The sequence below is a fragment of the Cyrtonyx montezumae genome, unplaced genomic scaffold (genome assembly GCF_038088225.1).
Source record: "Cyrtonyx montezumae isolate F1298 unplaced genomic scaffold, pur_monq_1.0 scaffold_9, whole genome shotgun sequence".
In the NCBI taxonomy this organism is placed as follows: Eukaryota; Metazoa; Chordata; class Aves; order Galliformes; family Odontophoridae; genus Cyrtonyx; species Cyrtonyx montezumae.
The window spans coordinates 5579512-5601653 of record NW_027072100.1 but is presented as its reverse complement, the minus strand read 5'-3'; the positions used below and the strand labels follow the sequence as shown (position 1 = coordinate 5601653).

The following is a 22142-nucleotide window of genomic DNA, read 5'->3' as shown; positions in this document are numbered from 1 at the left end:
TAATTTTCCCTGATACCTGAATCTCCCCTGGTGCAATGTGAGGCCCTCACCTCTCATCCTATCAGTGATGAGGAGCACATTTCCAGCAGATGAATATCAGCACCAGATTATTGTTATTTTTATCCCTGTTAGAGGCCCAAATGGAGTTGTTGCAGAAGGGGAAAAGGGGAGGTGAGAGCTGAGAGCACCTTCAAAAACAGAAGAAAATCAACCCTGGCTCTCTCCGAGCTCTGGGAGAAGAAGGAGTGCGGCTGCCGCCACCTAGCGAGCCGCAGCCGGGCTGGGTGCGATCCGTGCCGCCCGCATCCCCCCAGGTACAGCCCTGGCCACAGAGCTGTGGATGGGGCCGCGAAGTGCCTAGAAAACCTCTGCTGACTTTACCCACAAATAGCCCAGCAGGGTGGAGGGAGGAAGAGCTACAGCAGGGCCAAAAGAAGAGGAGCTGAGCGATGCTGAGGCATTGCAAAACTAGCTGTCCAGAGCCCACCGTGCCCCAGTGCCAGCAGCTCCGGGCTCTCAGCCCTGCCCGTGCAGACAGAGCCCGTGGAAAGTTGGGATCTGACTTATTTGCTTTGCTGTAAAACAGGAGAAGTTTAAAACAAACTCTCTCCTGGCACTCCCTGGACTCCCTGCAGTGCGGGAAGACCGGACCACCATTGGTGTCCATCAGCTCTGTGTCAGGGCACCCTGAGAGCCCAGCCCTGCTGGCCTGGGGTGTCTGGGTGGGAGCCGAGCTCTGCAGGGCAGTGCTGGAAGAGAAGCAGCATTGGGAGGGCTTCAACCCAACAGGACTATGCCCAGCTCCCTACACGAAGGGGAGGTGCTGGCACGGTGAGGATGGCGGGGAGCAGGGATGTCAGTGTGGGCTGAGTGACAAAACAAAAAGAAAATTTTTACTGCTTTGACATTTCAACACAGTTGAATGCACATGTGCTCCCAGAGAAGTGCCTGGCCCTGGGAGCTGGGCTGGGGCTGCAAATTTCTGAGCCAGACTCCACCTGCCCCATTGCAGTCACCACCCCATGAAAAAGCAGGCTCAGTGCAGGGGCAGGGAGAGATTTGCTCCGTGATTTCTGCAGTGAGGATGGACAGACCCCAGAGGACCCAGCCAGGGTTTGTCTCAGCACCATCACCAACGCAGACCCCCATCCCTTCACATCCCACTGAGGGCCGGCACAGGGCTGTGCATGCAGGCAGCTCCAGGGCTGTGCTGGGGGGAGTGGGCAGCTCTGAAGGGCTCTTTGTTCCCCGGTGTAATTATACCTGAGCAGGGAATAGGAACGTGCTGAAAACTCCTCACCGGGCGTTGCAGCAGGGAGACGCACTGCTCAGCCCAACACTGGCACCATTGTTTGCCCCATGCTCTGCGGGGCCGCCGTCCCACCTCGGCCCCCTGCTGCCCTGCCTTTCCTCCAAATAATCAGGAGGTGATTAAAAACCAGCCCTTTCCCCTCGGCAATGTCAATATTGGGACAAACGCCCTGAAACTTCCTCCTGGGAAGGGGATGCTGTGGGGCAGAGGGCTGCACTCGGGGGTGAGTGGTGTTTCTGTACTGGGAGCACCCTGCTCCATGGAGTCAGCTGAAGCCTGGGGGCTGTAGAGACCCCCAGCACCCCCAGCCCTCATGACAGCCCAGCTCTGTCTTTGTGATGAGGCTTCGCCTCTTCCCAAGGCTGCTGGAAGGAGAGCCAGAGCTCACAGCCCTGGGTGAAGGCTCAATGGGAGAAGAGGGGCTTTGACACAAATGGATTTGGAAGATGAACCAGCAAGAAGCCTGGCAGCACTGCTGGTCATGGTGGCTTTGGAGACCCAACTGCATCACATCTCCATGACAGTGCAGTGCTGTACACACAGCATGTACCTGACACTCCTCGGTACGATTGAATCCACATTATTAAATTGACTCTATTTCCAGTACAAATGTGTCTTTTCCCACCTACACATTTCCCAAGCCGTTGGCATTTTAGCAGAGAAATCCACACCTGCCTCTTCTGCTTTCCCTGTCCCTGGTCTGACCCCAAAGCTGCTCCTGGGATGCTCAGCAAAGCCAAGATCAGGCTGACAGGGTGGGAGCCACAGCTGCACCACACTGCCCTTTTGGTGCCTTCCATGGGGAAACAACACTTCTGTGCAGGTCCTGGTCACCTTTCAGAGCAGATCTATAGTCCTGCCATTGAGATAGCCCTGCCATGAGCTTTGGCATGCCATAGCTGATGCTTTGCTGATGTTTATCCCTCTGCTGAGCCCTTCCCACCACGCACACAACTCCAGGCAGACTGGCTGGTAAGCACTTATCCATTACGACGATCTGGGAGCTCTCTGCATCCACAGGTCTGAGGCTGTTACCTTCTGGGGCTCAAAGCTTTATCTAGAGTGATTTTCTTGCAGTGCAATGAGAAAAGAAAAAAAAGAGGGGAGAAGAGGAAGGGGAAAGGGGGTGAAAAGGGTAAATAAGGAAAAGAAAGAAAAAAGTGGAAAAAGGAGAAAAAAAAGAGGAAAAAAAGAGAAAAGAAAACGAAAAAAAAAAGAGAGAGAGAGAGAAAAAAAAGGGAAAAACAAAGAAAAAGCAAATGCTGCGGGGTGCGCGCGGTGCCGGGAGGGGGCAGCAGCCACAAAGAGGAGCGGAGCCCGGGAGAGCCCCGGGGGGGTAATGGGGGTCACCGGGCCCGGGTCGGACCACCGCGGAGGACCCCATCTAAAGCGTCCCATCCCGCAGAGGACAACGGCCGCAGCAGAGGGCGGCAGTGCCCATCCGGTCCTGTGCTCAGCTCTAACTCCAAAGAGGGTTTGGGGGTTCTGGTGTAGAAGCAGAGCTGTGCCAGGAGGAAATGAGACCGAGTGACAGTCGGGGTCGGAGCTGGGGGAGTCAGCAAAGGGCGGTGGGCAGGGAGGAGCAACCGAAATGAAGCCCTGGGGAAAGGAAGAGCAAACAAATGCAGTGCCGAGGAGCAAGGCCAAGAGTCCATCCCAGCTGCTGCAGGCACGAGAACAGAGAGGACACGGGCACACATCACCAAGTCTGGACAGACAGCGGCTGCCAGGAGCCCAGCAACACCCACAGCCCCGACCCCAGGATGGGAACACTGCTCCCAACAACTCAGAGGGGGAGATCCTAGCAGGGAGAGACAGATTTTCTCAAGGACAGTAATCCATTTAAACACAGCACTTCTTTGGAGACTGAGCACTCATCCCTTAGGAGCACCAAAGTGCCAGGGTAGAGGGGCTAGAGAAGCCACAGCCTCTTCCAGGGCTTGCCAAAGAACTGCTCTGGGTTGAGGTGGAACAAAGGCACCTGCTCCCACCTGGAGGCCACACTGGATCCACACTGTTTGACTGAATATTTGACTGAATACCTCAGCATCAGTTTGCTCCAGAAGTGCATCCCTGCTGCTCCTACAGGAGCTGCTCACACAGGGCAGGGAGGATAGTGACAAAGCCCCTCTGAGCTGCAGGTCACCACCACACCACTCCCAGCACGCCTCTCCCTCTGGTAAACCAAGGAGTTACACACACGAGCTCTGTTATCCGGCTCCCAAAAGTAATCCCAGATCAGAAACAGTCCAAGAAGCCAATTTTAGAAAGTATCAGTTTATTTGTGGAAAAAAAATAGAAGTCAGTGAACAGTGGAAAATCCCCGAGAGCAGTTACATGAGAGAATCTAAATACCCAGAGAAGCAGACAGTTTCTGCCTTCCTGGCAGTGCTATCCATGGCAGTGAGTCCTACCTCTCCTCCCCACCCTACAGTGAACTCCGCATAGATTCTGGAGCACCCCAGAGCCCACAGCTTCCAAAAACACGCATGCTGGACCCAAGTGATGGGGACAGCCTGGAGGAGGACCCTTGGGAAAGTCCTCCCACGCTCACATCAACACATCACTGCTCGCTGCCCCAGCACAGCACTGAGGAGCTGCCTCCATCAGCTGTAGCCCCACTTCTTTGTGCTATTGCCTCTAAGAATCCATCCACAAGCCTCAAACAAAGTCCCGCTCTGAAGGCTTGAGGAGCTGTTTGGATCCCCCATCAGCTTCATGCTGCCTAGCCAGGTCAGGTCTCAAACCACACCAAACAGCTGCAATCCCACAACAGCATCAATCCCACAACAGCATCCCAAAGCACAGAGATGGGACACACATTGCACCCCCGCTGGGGATCGCTCTGAGAGGTAGGAGCTACATACAGGGTGTGCAATGGATGAACCACAGCTGGGAGCTGCCACCCAGGCAGCCCTGCATGCCAGGCCAAACAGCAGTACAAAATGGACCACGCCTCACACACAGCAAGGCTGCTGCAGTTACCTCCAGCCTCCACACTGCTAGCTGTATATTTCTCAGTAAAAATATAATATAGAGCTCTATAGGACTGATTATAATATATTACAGGCAAGAAATACTGATCTTCCCCCTACTTCAATCATATAATGAATTCAAATTTGCATACAGATTAATTCCAAAAGTTATTGCCTTGAATTTATAATTAAAATTCACAGAATAAAGCTTAAATAGTTTGCACAGACTCATTATATTAGCGTTTTACATTAAAAGGGATAAAAGTCACCAGATGCAAAGAGCAGCCATCTCAGAAACTATAAATAATTCTATTTAAAAAAATAATAATTAAAAAAAAATCAAAACCTACATTACAGGATAACCATAAATATCTTTACCATCTACAGTAGCTGCTACAGAAGCAGAAGAAACCTGCAACACACTGTAGCTTAGTGCTGCAGCCCAGAACATGGATCATAAAACATCTCCAGAGATATGCCCAAAGGAAACACAAAGGGATTGAAAAAATAAATCTGAGGAAATTAAAAAAGTAGATTTTTTTTTTATTATTTCAAAACAATTTCTACAAAACTTTTATATAAACATTCCGCTATCCTCCTCAACATTGTTATAAAAATCCTACAGGCAATCCTAAAAACAAAAACAAAAAAAAAGAGTGAAGGCAAGGAAAGGGCGTCACCATAGCCAAGAGAAAGGGCTGTCCTGATTGCATGGAGCACTGACCCCTGCCTGGGGCACACAGGACGAGACAGAAGTCTCCTGGGGAAGGCATTCCCATCGGCCCTTATGGCATTGGGGGATTTAGAGCCCCCCAGGCCCTCTACTCCCCAGTAAGGCAACGTGATTGGTAGTGTAAGACATTCATAAATAGTTCTTCACAAAAACGCTTCACATCGACAGCCTGCTGCAAGATGTCTATTAGCAAGGTTTACAAAAAAAAGCCATCTTCTATAGAAGCAGCCAATCTGAGCACAGCACGCTGGCTGCAAACACATGGTGTTTGCTTCCATACAGTCTGTTTTGTATTTATACACCCTCTATAAAAACAAGCAGAAAGTTTGGCATCTTTATTGCTTTTACACTAGCTTTAGAAAAAAAAACAAAAATACACTGAGTTTTTTCCCCCCAGACTCTTTGTATTTCATTGGGCCCTTGTTTAGCTGAGTAGGATGGGAAGGGGCACATAGAAAGTTTGGTGACCCCCCCCCCAAAGTCACTTTGAAATCCAATCCAAAAAGACTGTTTGTTCAGCACGTCTCGTTGGAGGGCACAGTGTTTCCATGCAGTCCATTTGTCCCTCGCGGGGCGCACAGCGTCGCTGAGCTTTAAGCATAGAACTCGTTTGTAGGGGCTTTCTTGTAGATGGGTTTCTTCCCAAGGTCGTAGCTGCCTTCATCCTTCTTCTTCATGCGATACACTAAGAGGAGGATCAGGAAGACAGCAAACAGGAGGCCAACTGCTCCTCCTGCGATGAGAGCTGGAGGGGGAAAGGAAACACGGAATTCAGTCTGAACTCAGAGCCAACTCCAAGTTGTTAGGCTGCAAAGATCCATCAGCAGCACCAGTCCCCATAGCCACGTGCAGAGCCAGCTTTGCACCACAGGTACTGACATCGTCAGCCACAGAAGATGTTATTGGAAAAAAGGCAGAAACTGATTTTCATCTAACTGTAAACTAATCACATCCCACACCAGACTGGGTTAATCTTCCAGTTACGTGCTAAAAAGGACTCCTGATAAGAAGGCAGCCTCCCTGCTCGGAGGCAAAGAGTCATATCCCAATGCACTGACAGCATCAGTTCCAGGAAGGTGGCACAGCCTTCATGTGAATGAGCTGTTAATTGCCTGTGTGAGCACACTCTGGAGACTCCGTACATCTATTATACACCTCCCCACCATCACCAGTAAGGTTTTCCCTTCTCCTTCAATCAACCAATGACCAGGAGGAAGGATGGCTGCGTACCAACACAATGTGCCAAGGTCTGTGCTCAGACCATCACACTCAGCACAGCACAAAGCATGCCTTGAGACAGACCTGGCCCACATGCTACCTAGATTTGTAACTAGGTTCTGCTACCTAGATTTGTAACAGCTTACTAGGTGCTCACATACCTTACAGGAGCTGTTGTGTCCCTGAAAGGGCTCAGGAAACACAAGCCTTGGGCAGAGGTTAGAAGGACAACGCCAGTGTTTGATTTAGAAATTTATGACATTGTTGATCATGGGTAGATACGCCTCTGGCTGGGGCTGGCAGTGCATGGCAGCTGTCACATGACTTGTGGCACTTGTTTAAGCCAACAGTCAGGTGACAGGCTCCAAAACAAGCTATTTACCCAGCAGGGCGAGCAATAGGCTCTTCTGCCATAGACAGACTGGCTACAGGCAGTCACAGTGGTAATGCAGCTCACTCCCCTCGTCAGAAGGGAACTGCTCCCCAGAGAACAATGCAAGCCATTTTGATTTACCATGTGAATAATTTATGGCTAGAGTTTAAGAACAATGTGAATTATTACCTGTGAGAACTTCTGTTCTCTCAAAGATGCTGCTGTTGGCTGTGCTTGCCATGGAGATCTTGTTGGACGGGTTCTCTTCAACAGGTGAAGCTTTGTCTGGAATGATTTCATTGTCCAGCATAGTGTTTTTCTTCTCACCTTCTATCTTTCTCTCTCTATCTCCAGGGATATAATTGTCAGATATCTGCAGAGAACAGACAGACCACGCCCGTCAGCAAGCAGCACCCAGCCTACCTGCAGCTGAAAGTAGGAGGGTGTGCAAGGAAAGGAAAGTTTGCTTAGTGCTTTATAGGTATGCTGCTCCTGCTCATGCAGGTAGATTCGTCTCGATGCCTCATCTTGAAGGGGGAAGGGTATTCAGAAAGCTGCAGAGGCAGGACAGAGTGGCTTAAAAAAAACCTGCAAAGGCAATACCTACCGCAGGAGTATCCACTGTGGTCGGGTACATGGCATCTTCAGAATCTGAATAGTCTGCAGAAGAAGGGAAGAAGAGCACGCTAAGTTTTCTTCACATTATAAGCTGCTTCTCCTCAACTCAACACTTCCAGCAGCTGGAGCCTAACTAGGACTGTAGTTCTCTCCCAGAAATAGTTCCTTTTTATCTACTAGAGCATCTGTCAATTAAGGGTTTTGATTGCACAAGACCAAAAGATGCAAACCCAAGAGCAGCACCTCATGCACAGCAGAGATCTTAAGTCGTATCCATGGGACCCCGCTGCAGATTATCTGGAGTTGCTCTGCCAAGCAGGTCTGTCACAGCTTGCTGAGCTAATGCCAAGGGAGAGCAAAGCTCTCACCACCCACCCCTAGAGGATAGCTTGCTAAACCTCTAGTCACCAGATCTGCCCAAACATGTCAGGTACTGATTTCAGGACTTGTTCTTTTCCATTTAGAGAACAAATACTCTCATATAGGGGACAAGGAGCTGCTGAAACTGGTTTGGGCAGGGAGCTTTGCATGTCACAGAGTTCACTTGCACACCAGTTAGTCCCTTAGTGTCTCAGCTGAGGCCAAACAAGGTAAGCTTTAAGCCTTTTAACACTGCCTCAAGATTAGAATTTTATTTATTTATTTGTTAAGTCTCTCCCAAGTGCTCTGCAGCTCTACAGAGGAGGGTGCAGTGCCTTCCTGCGTGCAGTGAGACACGTTTGGCTGAACTCCATCTGTCCTGCCCGAGTGATTCAACATCACAGTACAGTCACTTTCACTGTTCCCCTCTGTGAGTGCCTCTAAGCCACAGGGCTCTCTTATCTTTGCCTGACATGCTGCAGTTCCCTCTGGAGCTCTGGCTGTACCCCTACTCGGTCATTCCATGGCTGCTGGCACAGGGTTACACACCTCCCCACTCACCTCCAGAACCAGACGTGTCATCTATATCCAACTCATCAGAAGCTAAGTGAACTGTGAATTCACCAATGTCTTCATCATCAGGCAGGTCTCCGGAGCCGGGGTAGTCAAGCCATCGTGCATCCATGGTCTCTGTTTCTCTCACCTGGGGACAGGGGTGGATAAGAGTTAAGTAAGTTTCAGGCAACTGTTCAGAAGAGTTTCAGAAAAGATCAGCAGTTCAGGACTTGTGCTGAGCACACCGTTTCCATCACAAGAACATTAAATGCTGGACTTCCTCTCCAACATGAGCATTATCTTCACTGGAAGCAGCTGAATTCCCCTAGAATTTCTCAGAACAGAAGTGAGAAATCATAGAGGGGAATTTCCTGAGGGCTGCAGATTCAGGAGGTTCACCCAACAACCACGGGATGAAAACAACGCAACAGGATCTTGGTCAGGAGTTTGTAGCAAAAGTATTTGGGAAAAAACAATGCCTTCAGTTTGTCATAAAGGGGGATTTGGAAGAACTTTCTGTTCTGAGAGAAAAAGCCTGGCACCTATCTATAGGTCAGGGTTTGTTTGGTTTTTGTTTTCTTTCTTTTATTTTTTTTTTTTTTTTGCACAGCACTGAAGCTCCCCATTGAGGCAATTCATTGCTTCCCGCACTGGGAACAAGCCTATTTTATTACCCAAGGGTTAAAACTGGTCTGTCAGTTCCCCTGAATTGCAGTGCAATTCAGTGTGATGTTCAAGAGCATTTGCTATCAACAATGACCTGCCCTAAGGAAGAGCTTCCTCTGCCTCACCTAGTGAAACATGTACAAGCAAAAGAGTCTATGAAATGAAGTCCAGGATCCGAGGCTCTAACTGCAGACACACATTAGCAAAACTGCAGTGCAGAAGGGCAGCCTGCCCAGCTTGCAGAGCAGCCAGGCCAGAAGAGCCACTCAGAAAATCAGCTGTTTGGCCACAGCAGCAATTTAGACACCAGAACTGATTTGCACTTGGGTCCTGACGGAGCCACAAGCCCAAACCTCCTGCCCTCGCCAGGGTTGTGCAATTTCCCCAAAGCACTGCTCCCATCCCAGGAGCCTGGGGCCAGGTGAGGGTCCTGCAGATGCAGTTCCATTGCCCAACACCAGCCCACAGATTCCAGCTCAGCTGCCTCCAATTCCACAGCCATGAAGTCACTGGCATGGCTGGGACTTAACCCCTTCCCCGAAGGCAAGGAGCACAACGCAGGCAGACAGGTCCCATAGCTGAGGGCTAGGCTGTCACATTGTTTTTTGTGCTGTCCCCACAGAAATGCTGGGCATGCACTTCTTCAGCATCTCTGTGGTTGAAGTCCTGGAGGTTTATCCCAGGAGAGCATTTTTAAACAGCCACAACACGCACGTGTTTTCCCCACAGCTCTTCAAACCTGAGGGCTTTTCTAAAAGTACATTTTGTGAGCCTAACTGGGGGTGGGAGAGCAGAGACCGTGGGCAGCTGGATCCCAGTGTCAGCCCCCCAGCTCTGCTGCTTTGCTAGGACAGACTCCAGGGCTCAGAGCAGCCTTCCTGCCAGCCCAGCTAGGTATGACATGTCCTCTCGCCCAGCAGTGACACCATCTGACAAACTGTGCCCACTATTGATTTTAGAGGTGAATGCTAACAATCCATCACAAGCCATGTGTCAGCTTCCTCTGCCCACAGCCCCAGCCCAGATTTCCCTCCCATTAGCGTATTTGTTTTGCCACAAATAAGGCCCTGTGGTGAAAGCAGGATGCTTCTCATCCTGCACGAGGAGCAGTGGCTACTCGAGGTGCTTTTCATTAGCTTATTGTGGTATCTTTGGTTTCCCCTGTAACTCTGCTGGACGACAACCAACTGAACAGGGCAGGAAGCACTGAGCTCAGCTCTCTTAGAGCCCTGCTTCTCTCTGCCTCAGCTGGCACGTAGCAATGGGAAGGGGCCTGGGGAGGAAGGACAGCTGGGAAGAAATCCTCCTGCCTCCTGGAACCAGACGTTCCCAACATTGTTGATCACTTGCTCCAAGGCAAATTCATCTCAAGATACATGAAATCCAGCCAAAACCCAACCTGCCACAGGAACTGCTGCCAGCACACAGCCATGATCCCATTACAGCTCATGGCCATCCCATTGAGGTACAGGGAAGAAGAACTCCAGTTTGCCTGAGCTAGGACAGCGGGGCCAAGAGCACGTTTGCTGTGGGTCTGCTCAAGCAGGCTGCCAGGTCAGATAGCCAGGCTGAGCCACACCCCATGCCAGCTCACACCACTGTGAATCACAGTGGTTAAAAGCATGTCCTGGCCAGAGTGGCTCAAGGAAAGCCACATTCAGGCCACCATGAGGCTGGACCGCAGACCGGCCTTATCAGATCAGTCCAGGCATGAGCAAAGCCATGGCAGCCAGCCACAGTGATTAGTAGTACTGTGGAATGCACCAGGTTCGTCTATCAGCAAGCCCTATTTAAATCAGGAGAGACAGCGTTTACAAGCCAGAGGACACAACAAGGAAATTACTGACTCAAAGCATAAGCGAGATTACAGGGGAGCATTCCCCGAACTCACTCTTCATCATCCTCTTGAGCAAGGGCAGGGAAGTTCCTGGAAGCCAGGAGAGGTCCTCGAAGCCCACAGAAAGCTTTTCTTGTGGGCAGGAAGTCTCATTCGCACAGCTTCACCACAAAGCACAGGAAGCTGGAGGGCTGCCGGGCACCTGCCCTGCTCTGCGTGTGCCCTCCAGGCACTGGGACATGCTCTCCCAGGGAGCAGGATCCTGAGCTGGACCGTGGCAGCTCAAGAAGAGCTACAGTGGGTACAGCATGTGCAGCAGGCACATTCCTTGCATACACACCTGGGAGAGGGCACAAGGTGCTTTCACAGATTTGAAAGCAGAGGCTCAGGGCTCCTTCAAGTGCCACAGGGTGCCCTGTGGAACTGCTCAGGAAGTGATGCTCCTTTCTGATAGGGAAGGCTCAGTCCTCCCTAAAACCACAGCATCCCCCAAGCTGCCAGGCCACAGAGCACATGGGACAGCAGCAGGCAGCTCATGCCAAGCCATTTCATGTGTTCAGCTGAACACCCACTGCAGCTGCCAGTTGGAGAAGGGCACAGGCACTGCTCAGAGTCCTGCTGTCTGAGGCTGGAGACCCACTGGGAGCAGCACACTGGTTGCTGGGCCAGCCCATGTTGGTCCTGCAGCCAAAACCAAGCCCTGCTACTGACATGCTTCTTTCCAGGAGATGTCTGAGCACCACTGCAGGAGGCTGCCTCCAGGATTTCTTCCTCATGCTTAGCAGCTCTGATCCCCAGTAAGCACTGAGGGGATTAGCCAATGTGCTAGGGATGGAGCAGCTTTTCCTGCCTGCCACTGGCAAAATAAGTTTATGCCCTGCTAGACATCAGGCACGTGAACTGCAGACACCATCCCTGGAAAAGCCAGCACGGAGACCTCACGTGAGCCCAGGTCAGAATGCACAGCCAGACACGGATGTGCACTGTGTGCCCTGTAGGAGCACAGCTGGCACGCAGACAGGGCTGTAGCACCCAGCTCACCACCATCCCCCTAAAGCAGCAGCACCCATCTGCTGAGGCAGCAGGCAGATCTCTGCCCCATGGGCAGTTCCCCCAGCTGCTGGCTACTTCTGGGAAATACCAAACCCAGGCAGTTGCCTATACCAGCCCACACATCCTCACCACAACTTTCACAAAATCAAGCATTCTGGGGCAGGAACGAGGCTCTTCAGACACTCAACAGCTTTTATGCTGCTCACTGTCTCTGATCAAACACACCAAGGGTTCAACTAAAGGCTTCTTCCAAGGGCCTCCACCAGCAAGCTGCACAGGGAGCAGACCTGCAGAGACCCACGCATGTGGAGCACAGGGAGCTCTTTATCTCCTTTACAACTCCACAACAACGGCCTGGAGGTCTGTGCATGTCCCTTCCCAGCACTGTGTACACACATCCAGGAGTAAACAGGAGCAAGGTGAAAGTCAGCTTTCCTAGACAAAAGCATGTGGAGCTGTGCCAGCCTTGGAGGCTGCAAATGGAGTGGCTGAGGTGCAGACCTGTTAACTCTTCACAGCCTGCTGGGACAGATAAACCTAAGGTTCTCCTGTGGCTTTTTCTGGGTACAAGAGGATGGCAATATTAACTTCCTCATTACACTTCAATGGCCAGGGCTGAGGAACAGCATCTCAGACAACCTTATAAATCCATGAGGTGAGCCCCAGGTGCACACAGGTATGTATGTGTTAGTCAGGACTGAGTCTCCAGTCAAGCAGACCTATGGAAAACTCTCATGTTGAGGGGAGACAGCCACATAAAAGAAACCATCAGGGTTTTAACTTAAAATGGAAGTTATTCAAGGCAGAAGCAGCTCTTTCCAGATCCCAGATAGGTAAGGCAAGAGCATATAAAGCTATGTAATCTTGATCAGTAGCACAGACAAGGAGCAGCACCTTGCTCAGTAAGGCACAGCAGGAGGAACACGTGGGCTGACAAAGTGTCACTCGTTTAAAGTCATTAGGAGGAACACCTCCAGCTCCTGCTGGTAGTGCCACAAGTAGGTGCTGGTAGTGCCACAAGTGCCACAAGCAGGTAGGTACCTGGCCACCCCAGCCCAGCAGACCTTGTGCTACATAGGCCGAGAAGAGCAGCACGTGCCCAGCTCACACGCAGCCCAGCCCGTGTCCCCCTGCCTGCACACCCCCCCGTGATTCTTTAAGCCATACTGCAGCAAGGAGCTCTCCCAGGGCTCACGCTGCAGCCAAGCTATAATCCCTGTGCCGATGACTCCCTAATCCTGGGCTCTGCAGTGTGACCTGCTCTATGGAGTGATCCCTTCCATGCAATAGGGTTGAGCCCTCCTGGGCTCCGCAGGGATGAGGAGCTTGCTAAGTAGGCTTTCCTGCACATACCGAGTCAAATGTGAGCTGCCTTGTTCTGCTCACACACAGCTACTCTCTCCTCAAACCACACTGAAGCAGCAAACAGGAGGACGGACAGATTACAAAGGAATGAATTCTTGTTTAACTGCTCTTGCCTGATTATCAGCCAAGAGCAAAGCCATAAAGATGGTGTCCTCTGCCAGCCAGGCACATGCTAGGAACTGTTTACTGCAACAGTGGCAAAATAACTGCTCGAAAGACTCGGTGCCCACAGAGCCAGGGCAGCAGGGTGGGCAGGAGGCAGCTGCTTGCCTCCAGCCAGAGACAACAGAGCTCAGCAGGACTGCAGATGGCTGTGTGTCAATCACTTGCCCTGAAGCAAATAAAGATAAAGTTCAGAGGAAAACTGCAAGAGGGGAAAGCCAGAGCTCATGTGACCTGAAGAGGAAAACAACTGCAACCAGAGCCATGCTGAGCCCCTGAGGTTCTCCTGGTCAGGGACAGGAATGCAAATCTAGTTCAAATGGGGTTTTATACCGTTGCAAATCTGATTGTAAGTAGTTCATGTACTCCAGTACTGAGGTCTCAGTTCAGGAGAAATCTATCCAAGGCTAAAACGGGTGTTTGTTTTTAGGACTCTCAACTCACTCCCAGTTGCCTACTCAAACACACGAAGCTCCTCTTGGATCCCTGGCCAGGGGGTAGAAAAATCAGAAAGGTTGTAAAGGCTCCAGCACATCAGCTTCACAAGCTTGGGATACTTTGTATATCACACTTCCCCCTCTCCCAGGGCGAGGCCTGCCCTCGCTGCCCTTCCCTAGAATACAACACCCAGTATTTCCCAACACACGTGCAAGCAGAATTTCCACTCAGCAAGAAGCGTGTGACATGCATCTTCAGGCCCTTTGCAGTCCCTCATGCCAGCACGTTAGCAGACTAAGCCGGGCAGACACAGACTTCAAAGGCTCAGGAGCACTGAGCCTTTCCCAGGCAGCTATCAGCTTGTTTGTGCAGCCAAGATTCCCAGCGCTCTGCCCTACAAATGCCTCCATCCCACCACCCATTTTAATCTAATCAGAAGTAGTAGCCCAAAGATTTCAGCTGAGCCCAGGCTGACAAGCTCTGCCTGCACAGTGGGGCTATTTCGGGTTGTGCTGTTGGCAAAGCTGCCAGCCAAGCAGCACACAGCAGAGGAAGCTATCAGTCTGAAAGCACTCAGGATGAAGGAGTGGGACCACTCTGCTATCAGGCTATACCTATGTAAGCATTTGTATGAACAATAAATGTCAACAGCAGGGATTTTCCCTTGTTAAATGCTGTGGTAGGGACTTGTGGTGCGTGGAGATTGTTGTTGTTGTGTTGTTTTGTTTCTTTAACTACAGCCACTGCTGGCTGCTCAGAGGTGGCCCTGGCTTTGGGCCAGCGTGCAGCCAGCAGTGCTGGTGCAGACCACGCAGCCCATCCTGCATCACTACAGAGACCCCTCTGCTCCCAGCAGCGCTCCCTTCTTGCAGAGCTCCGTGCTCCAGGCCCTGTTTCCTGCTCTCTGCAGGGCAGCTGGCAGCATCTTCCCAGCACTCCCTCACCACTCATCACAGCCAGGAGCAGAGGGACCAAGTAATTGCTTTGCTCCCTCTTTCCTCAGCTCTGTGAAGCTTGCACCCAACCAGACGAGCAAGTCATTTAGTAACCAACACACGGTACCAGCTCCTCATACTCAGCCTCAGGAAATTTGGAATTAGCGCCAAGAACAGCCCGCACATAAACAGCCTCCTGCAACAGCCTGGCTCCAGAGTCTGCTCGGTACTGTGGACTTGTAATAAATATTTATCTCACAGGGAACAGGGCCTTCAGAGCCAAAGCTCCTGACATCAGTACTAGCTCCATGTATTTCCATCTGAGGAAGGCGGCCACTAGAAGCTTCTTTGCACTTGCAGGGTGAATCCAGCTCCCCAGAGAAGCAGCTCTGCCACTCTCCTTGCACCACACCAGCCAGGATCCCTCTCCCCACACACAGGAGCCTCACCATTCCCACCTCCCCATTGCTCTCAAGCAAAACCAGACTTGAGACTCATCGAGATCCCCAGCCACTGAGCAATTCAGGTTGTTTTGCAGGGAGTCCAAGGCAGGCATTTTCCCAGTGCAGTCATTAAGTCAGCTCTTTTTATTGCCACAGTTCAACTGTAACTGCAGACAAAGGGCAGGATGCAGGGTCAGCCTTCCAGCAAGGTAAACAAGGCAGGGCCACAGCACTTCGTCTTTGGGGTTTTACAGCAGACAGGTAGCACAGTTCCGCTCACACTGCAACAGAGACACCTCTTCCTCAGCAGCCAAGGCAGGGCAACATCAGAAGGGAAAAATCCTTCCCAAGACTGAATTTGTTTGACCAACAGAATACAATTTGTTTAAGCATGAAGAAACCTGGGTTTTGCTACATGACACTGGCTGCTTGGGTAACGTAGTACGTGCCTAGCAGTCTCCTTCCCACCCCAAGGAGTGTCTCACTGACATTTTAATTAACAGCTTTGATTTTTCAGTTATCCCAATGATTTGTCTAACAAGAACCACTTGGTGCTTTGTAAGCAGAGTCTCAGTCTCAAAGGACTCATGGATACAACCAACACGAGCATGTATTTCTAGCAAAAACAAGGCTTTTACAGTAAGGGAATTTTTGAAGTCAGTCAGCCTTTAGAAATCAAGAATGATTGAGCTATGCCTTATGTGCCTCCCCCTCCTACGCTGACATTTTCTCTAGATTCAGAATTCAGCTCTTAGCCTCCTCTTTACATCTTCCCACTCCTCTGCCTTGCTGTGAACACTTTCGGTCACTTCAGATAACATTGCCCCCCTCTCCCCACCTAGCTGTATGTGCCTGCAAAGATGGCACCCACTGAGCTGCCAGAGCAAGTTAGCAGCTGCTTGAGACAACGCAGGTTTCTCAGAAGCCTTCGCCAACACGAAGTCAGCTAGTGGAGGCAGTAACACGGCAGAGAGCAACAGCTTTTTACCCACTGGAGCAGCAAACAGACAGAGATGGGAAGCAGCAGTCAGACAGCACAGCCTGGCTGCTGAGCAGCACCAGCTCTGAGTTTGCCAGTCTCCTTCCCCCATGAGGGACCCAGCACTGTTCCCCTGTGCCAAGCAAGTCTGAGTCACTACGCTGGGGCCAGGGCAGAGCCGTTACTCACACAGTGACAGCAGTCTCAGGGAGCTGAGTGCCAGAAACCCTGAGTCACACGTTGCTGCAGGGATGGCAGCACACAGCAGAGCTGGACCGAGGTACCATTACCGGCCAACTGAGTATGCGATTAAAGAACAGAAATAGAAATTCAAACTAATCCAGAAGTGCAGCCCTAACAGATCATCACCACGGGACCTTTCAAAGCCCCTCAGCGCAGTAGCTCATTGCATGCCAACTCCAACCAGGCTGCTCTGTCTACCCAGAGCCACCAAGCCCAGCTTCATCACAACAGCCTCATTCTATTGCAGATCATTTGAATCCTTAATCTGAAGTGTTTGCATTCCACCCAGTCTCAACAGTCACACACTCTCCACAACAGCAGCCCAGAGGTCAGATGTGCTGGATCTGTCCGGTTTTAGTGCTTCAGCTGCTTTAGCTTCACATCCGAAGCAACAAAAGCAGCAGGACCACTCTGTCGTCATAGGGCATCAAGGAACAATCTGTACTGAGCTGAGGGGAGAATTCAGCTGCAAGGATTTAAGAGCAATCTGGAAAGGATAAATCTTAACTCGAGAGCAAAGGAGTGCTTCAAAGGATGGATGCTCCATTTTTATCTAGCTTAAGTGCTAAGTGGGGAGTCCTGAGCCATCAGCCAGCCAGAATGCTTCCAGAGTATTTCCCAGCAATGGGAGTCAGAAGGGAAGAATTCTGCTGAAGTCTGCAGTCTGAGCAGCCTCCAGCCTCATGGAAGAGGTGGGACAAGTGCATCAGGAACACAATGGGCTGCTCCAGGAACACCAGGGCAGGGGGACATTGGGTGCCACTGGAAGCATGGTGAGAACAGGGAATAGCCTCCTGACCCCAAACATTCGGGCACACAAGGCAACAGCAAAGGTTCAGAGAGGAAGGGAAAGGTGAAGATGCATAGGAAAAAACATTTCCACAGCTGTTGGACTAGATACAGACCTTAGCAGGACCTTGAAATGAGGCAGCAGCAGGAGGGGCAGGAAAGCAAGCAGTCACATTGTCTAACAGCCATAACTTCAGAGAGCCAACGAGCCTCAAAGTTCAGCCTCAAATCCCCATCCCACCAGCCATTCCCAACAAGGTACAAGGCACTGGAGAGCATGCTGTCTTCCACACCTTCCAGGCATTCATCATGACAACCAGCTCTAGGTTTGGTCACCAAAGTCCATAGGCTCCCTCCCTTCAGGAGCGAGGGACATCACCTCCCACCTCCAATCCTGCTGCTCTCCATTTTAGGGAGGCCAAAGCCAGGATTTGTTGTAGAAGTTCAGCTACCCCGTGGGCTTGCCAAGCCATACAGTAAAATAAAGTAAAACCCACAGATAGCTGTTTCTTGATTTGATTGGGAGGGACAGATGAGAAACTGGGCAAAGAGCAGAAAGAACAGGCCTGGGGGATCAATGGCAGCAGGACAAGCCAAACCGGTTTTAACATTAATAATGCTGTACTACTTTCCAAACATGGCTATCATCAACAAGACACCAGCTTTGCCAATCAGAAGGCCTCCAAGCATGATTACCTTAAACTAGAAACGGAGCCCACAGCCAGCACAGGGCCTCCCCCTCTCCCTGCATGCTCCTCAGCCAGCAGCTTTAAGGATGGATTTCTGCTCAGCTGCACTGCTGGCGATGCACGGGGCCCAGCATTGTGTTTGTGCAAACTTTCTGCTTTCTCTGAGGCAGCAAGGAAGGACAGCTGCACCTTGCAGCCCATTCTCACTGCTGAGCTCACAGCAAAAGCAGTGCTCTTCAGTAGCATTAACAGCAGGAGCAGCCCAAGTCTGCAGCAAAGACACTACTGATGGGAGTACCCTTGCCTCCCCGCACGCTGCCAGGGGACAGCTATATGCCAGAAAGGTAGTCTGAGCGCTGCAATGCCTCCCTGCCCCTCCTCAGCTCCACTCATCCCATACCTTAACTGCACTGCTGGCTTTCCACCTGTCTCCCCAAAGCCCCTTGGACACCCAGCACAGCCCTACCTGGGCAGCCTTTGCTCCCTAAAGCACTTGCCAAGGGAGGGCTGAGGAGCACAGGCAGCTGCCAGGCTCCAGCTGGAAACCCCCCACCCCAGCAGGGATGATGTCCTCAGCCACCCACCACCCCGGCACCAACGTCACACTCGGGCACTTTGCTCGCAGTCCCCACCCTTTTACACATCCAGGATTGCTTCACACCAGCAAATCCCATCCACGCCAACAGGCTGCATGAGGGGAAAGGAGCCAAAGCATTTCTGTTTGTACAGGCTCAGGGAAACATTCAGGCACCAAATCACTCTCAAAAGCCATCCTCTTACGTAAGCACAAGAAACACAATCCCTGTCTTGTGAAGAAACAGCTACCTGCCTTCACCCTGCCCGCACAGAAGGCGCAGAGCCGCACGCTGTGCAGCCCTGCACGTTTTGGCAGGGCTATAAAAATGAAGAGGAGGAGCAGCGGCAGCACTCTCCCAAACCTTGTCATCCTGTCTCCTCCCTGGCAGCCTGAAACACAAACTGTTTGTTTGCACAAGGCTCTGGAGTAGGTCAGCACTGCTGCTGGAGCACGCAGCCCGCCTGACGCAGCCTAGGAGGCACTGACAAGCACCCCATATGGCTCTGCGTAAGGATCTACAGAATCCATCTGTTGAAAATTTGTTGTCTTCGCAGAAATTCGATGCTCGCAGTCCACTCCGTTCCCCAGGGACACCAAATTGCATTTCATACCAAACATGGTCAACGCAGCTTCCAGATGCTGCCTGCCCCAAAAGTTTGCCCTGCTGGTTTGGGCCAGTTCTTGGAGGAGCGGTTCACGTGCTTAAGAGCAGGGATAAAGGCACCAGATTAGAGCAAAGTGGATTGGGGTTGGTTGGCCTCAGCAGAGAGCAGCTGACAGTGGCTGCTGACGCTCTGTGGGACGTTCCTAGTCCACGACCAGCAGCCTCCCACCCTGCCCCCACTGGAAAGCAGTGCCAGTGCTGATCTGCACGCCCAGGTCTACACGGACCACAGCGACGTGGATAACTAAACCTAGTTTTGAGATCCTTACAGTTATGTTAACACCAGCAACTCCTTCAAACAGACACAGAGATCCACTGTGACTGCACTATCAGGAAGAGGGACACAAACACAAAAACGAACAGGGAAGGCAGACCCAAAACCTCTGCTTCACCGGGAGCAGCACACATGTACTCAGCTTGAAGGGTCTGAGCTCCTTTATTTCACTTCCTCGCGTTTGAGGAAAGTCTAACGTTATCCATTCATCCCCTTAGAAAAGCGAGGATGGTCTGAGAGCCACGGGGACACCAGGAACCAGCACAGCCGCGTTCCGGTACGCCAGGAACGCACACCCAGGTGCAGCAACGCACCGCACACCTAAACCACCATAAACCGGCAATAAAAGAGGGATCAAAGGCCGTGACTCCATAACCAGCAGTTGGAGATCAAAGCCGTAATGGAGAGCGGCTCGTTTGTACGACTCACCCCGCGCTAATTCCAGCGCAGCCGACCGGGGGAAGGCAGGAGGGGCGAGCGGGGGGGAGGAGGAGCGGCACGGGGCTGCGGGCACCGGGGGACGCGGCACTCACCGACTCAGCGGCGGCAGCGGCCAGCAGGAGGCCGAGCAGGAGCGCGGTGCGGGGCAGCGGCATGGCCGGGCGGGACGAGGCGGTGCGGGGACGCTGAATCGGAACGGATCCCGGAGCCCGAAGCGGACGGCAGCGGCTCTGCCCGCTCTGCGCTGCAGGGCTGCTTATAGCCGCGGTGCGGCCCCGCGAGGGCGGAGCGTCCGCCCCGCACCGCCCCGCAGGGAATGCCCGCGGCCCACGCCGGGAGAAGGGGGGAAGCGGAGCGATGTGCGCTGCGTGCCCGTTCCCGGCTGGAGCTGTCAGCGGCTGCCGAGCAGTGAGGGAGGGATGAGGGCCGGTGCGGAGGTGCGGAGAAAAGGGGAAAGAGAAGACGGGAGGGGGACGAGGAGAGAGTAGACAGGGGTAGGGGGGGAGAAGAAAGAGAAGGGGGAAAAGTGAACGTGTCAGTTTGGTTTTCGCAGCATTCCAAAAGCGAGGGTGTTGCGCTCGCGGAAAGCGGAGGGGCTTTTCCTGCGCGGCTCTCGCTGTGTCACGAAGCGCTGCGTTACGTCACGCGGTTCAGTTTGGAGGTGGAAAATGAAACTGCTCCGTCTCTTTTCTGGGTAAGTGGAAAGCGTAAAAAAACCACGCGGCCAAAAAATAAAATAAAAAATAAAAAACCCACCATCTTCAGCACGGTGTAAGTGTTTCAAGTGGCTTATTTGTGTTTTTGTTGTTCTGTTTTGTTTTGCCATTTATTTGCCCCATCACAAGTGCTTGTTTGTGTCTGTTGACAGCACTCGTTTCTGCCCTTCCATAGCCCGGGGTGCATCTGAACAAGCACACTGTGTGTCCCTTGTCCCCATGCCTTGTTTGCTGCAGTCACATTGCACTGCACTTGAGCTTCACCTTACTAATAAGGCACTAGATTTGGTTCTCGGCTCATTCCAACTCTGCTAAGCTAACCCATGAGACAATGTAGCTGCTCCCTGTCCCACCTTTACATGCTAATGAGTCATAGAATCAAAGATACATTAGGTTGGAAAGGACCTACAAGATCATCCTGTCCAACCATCCTCCTATCACCATCCCTACCCACTAAGCTACTCAAACAAAGCAATCTCTCAGGTGAAGCAGCCTTTCCAACTGCTCTTGGGAAGACACAAGTACGAAGGGTGCAAGCAGAGGCCAAGAGGGCTCATCAGTTTGTGTCAGCACTGTGCCTGCAGCTGCGGCTGTGCTGGCAGGAGATTCTTCTCACAGCTTCATCCCAGCTGGCACCATATGAACTGACAAGGAGTGCTGCTCTGAGCTTGGTAAAACAAAATCTGAAGAGGGCACTCCTCTAGGTGTAGGAAGCAGGCTGGAGGCAACGGTGGAGTTTCCTTGAATACTAGCCCCTGTGCCCAGCAATTTCTCACTAAACCTCTACTCTGCAGCACACAGGGCCACCAGGACTATGAGGGAGGGCTGCTGGCTGTCAGCTGGATCACTGCCCTTCCATATCACACCCACTTCACCACACAGTAGCTCATGGAAGAGCAGGCAGGGAGCCCTGCTGCAGTCAGCCTCCAGCTCTGGGCTCCTGCACAGCTGGGCAGCAGAAGGTGGAGGGGAACAAGAGCACATGGCACGGGTTGATGTGCATGACATCTGCTAGACAGGAGATAGCCTCAGCAGCACAAGGTGGACAGAAGCAGGGCAGCTCTCCCTAACCTTCTGCGTGACTCCTACACTTGTGTGCTTGTGGCCACAGTCCTTCTACCCCCTTTCTAAGTAAGGCAGTAACCACAAAGGTGCTTTCAAAACCAGCTGTCTGTATTGTGGCTACAAACACTGCTGACTTTCCTGCCTATTTCCTCTAGATACAAGCACAATAGGCACTACACTTCCCGGTTATTATATACCTCAACACTGCTACAAAATCCCTCCATGTGGCACAAAACATCATCAGGAAATTTTGATCATGCTGAGCTTCCCTGCTTCAACAGAATGGGCAGGGCATTGTCCATCATAGCCACACCTGTGTGCATAATCCTGCAAACAAAGTGACAGGAATCTTGGGCTTCTGGAAACAGAAGGGAAAATTAAACTCAATCAGAATGTACTTTCCAGCCTTGATACAAATTTACATAATGCCACCGATGGCATTTTCACAGTGCATCTTGTAGATCCACCCCTCTACCACACACACACACAAACTTTCTGCCACGTTGTCCCAAAAGCAATTATCAGAGAGGAAATGCAGCCACAGAAATCATAACGTGGTTTTTCAAAACCATGACATAACATAGGCGGCTTCATTTTGCCCTTCAAATGTCTCCTCTGAAAACAATGACTTTCTCCTCTCTGGAACAACACAGAAAAATCGT

General features: G+C 51.6%; 1 protein-coding gene across 1 annotated transcript; it reads right to left on the bottom strand.

Moving 5' to 3' along the window:
* Window positions 1-5395: 5395 nt before the first annotated feature.
* Window positions 5396-19941, bottom strand: SDC4 (syndecan 4). Its single transcript, XM_065754323.1, has 5 exons — window positions 19792-19941; window positions 8151-8292; window positions 7219-7271; window positions 6801-6984; window positions 5396-5765 (listed from the first exon to the last, which is right to left on the bottom strand). Exons 1-5 carry the CDS (start codon window positions 19852-19854, stop codon window positions 5614-5616), a joined length of 594 nt encoding a protein of 197 aa, XP_065610395.1. The 5' UTR covers window positions 19855-19941; the 3' UTR covers window positions 5396-5613.
* Between the last annotated feature and the right edge of the window lie 2201 nt (window positions 19942-22142).

Coding starts and splice junctions, on each gene's coding strand:
- SDC4 (XM_065754323.1), bottom strand. CDS start 19,854: ATGCCGCTGCCCCGCACCGCGCTCCTGCTCGGCCTCCTGCTGGCCGCT. Junction 6,985..7,218: donor CCACAGTGGATACTCCTGCG/GTAGGTATTGCC, acceptor TGTTCTCTGCAG/ATATCTGACAATTATATCCC. Junction 5,766..6,800: donor GAGAACAGAAGTTCTCACAG/GTAATAATTCAC, acceptor TTCCCCCTCCAG/CTCTCATCGCAGGAGGAGCA.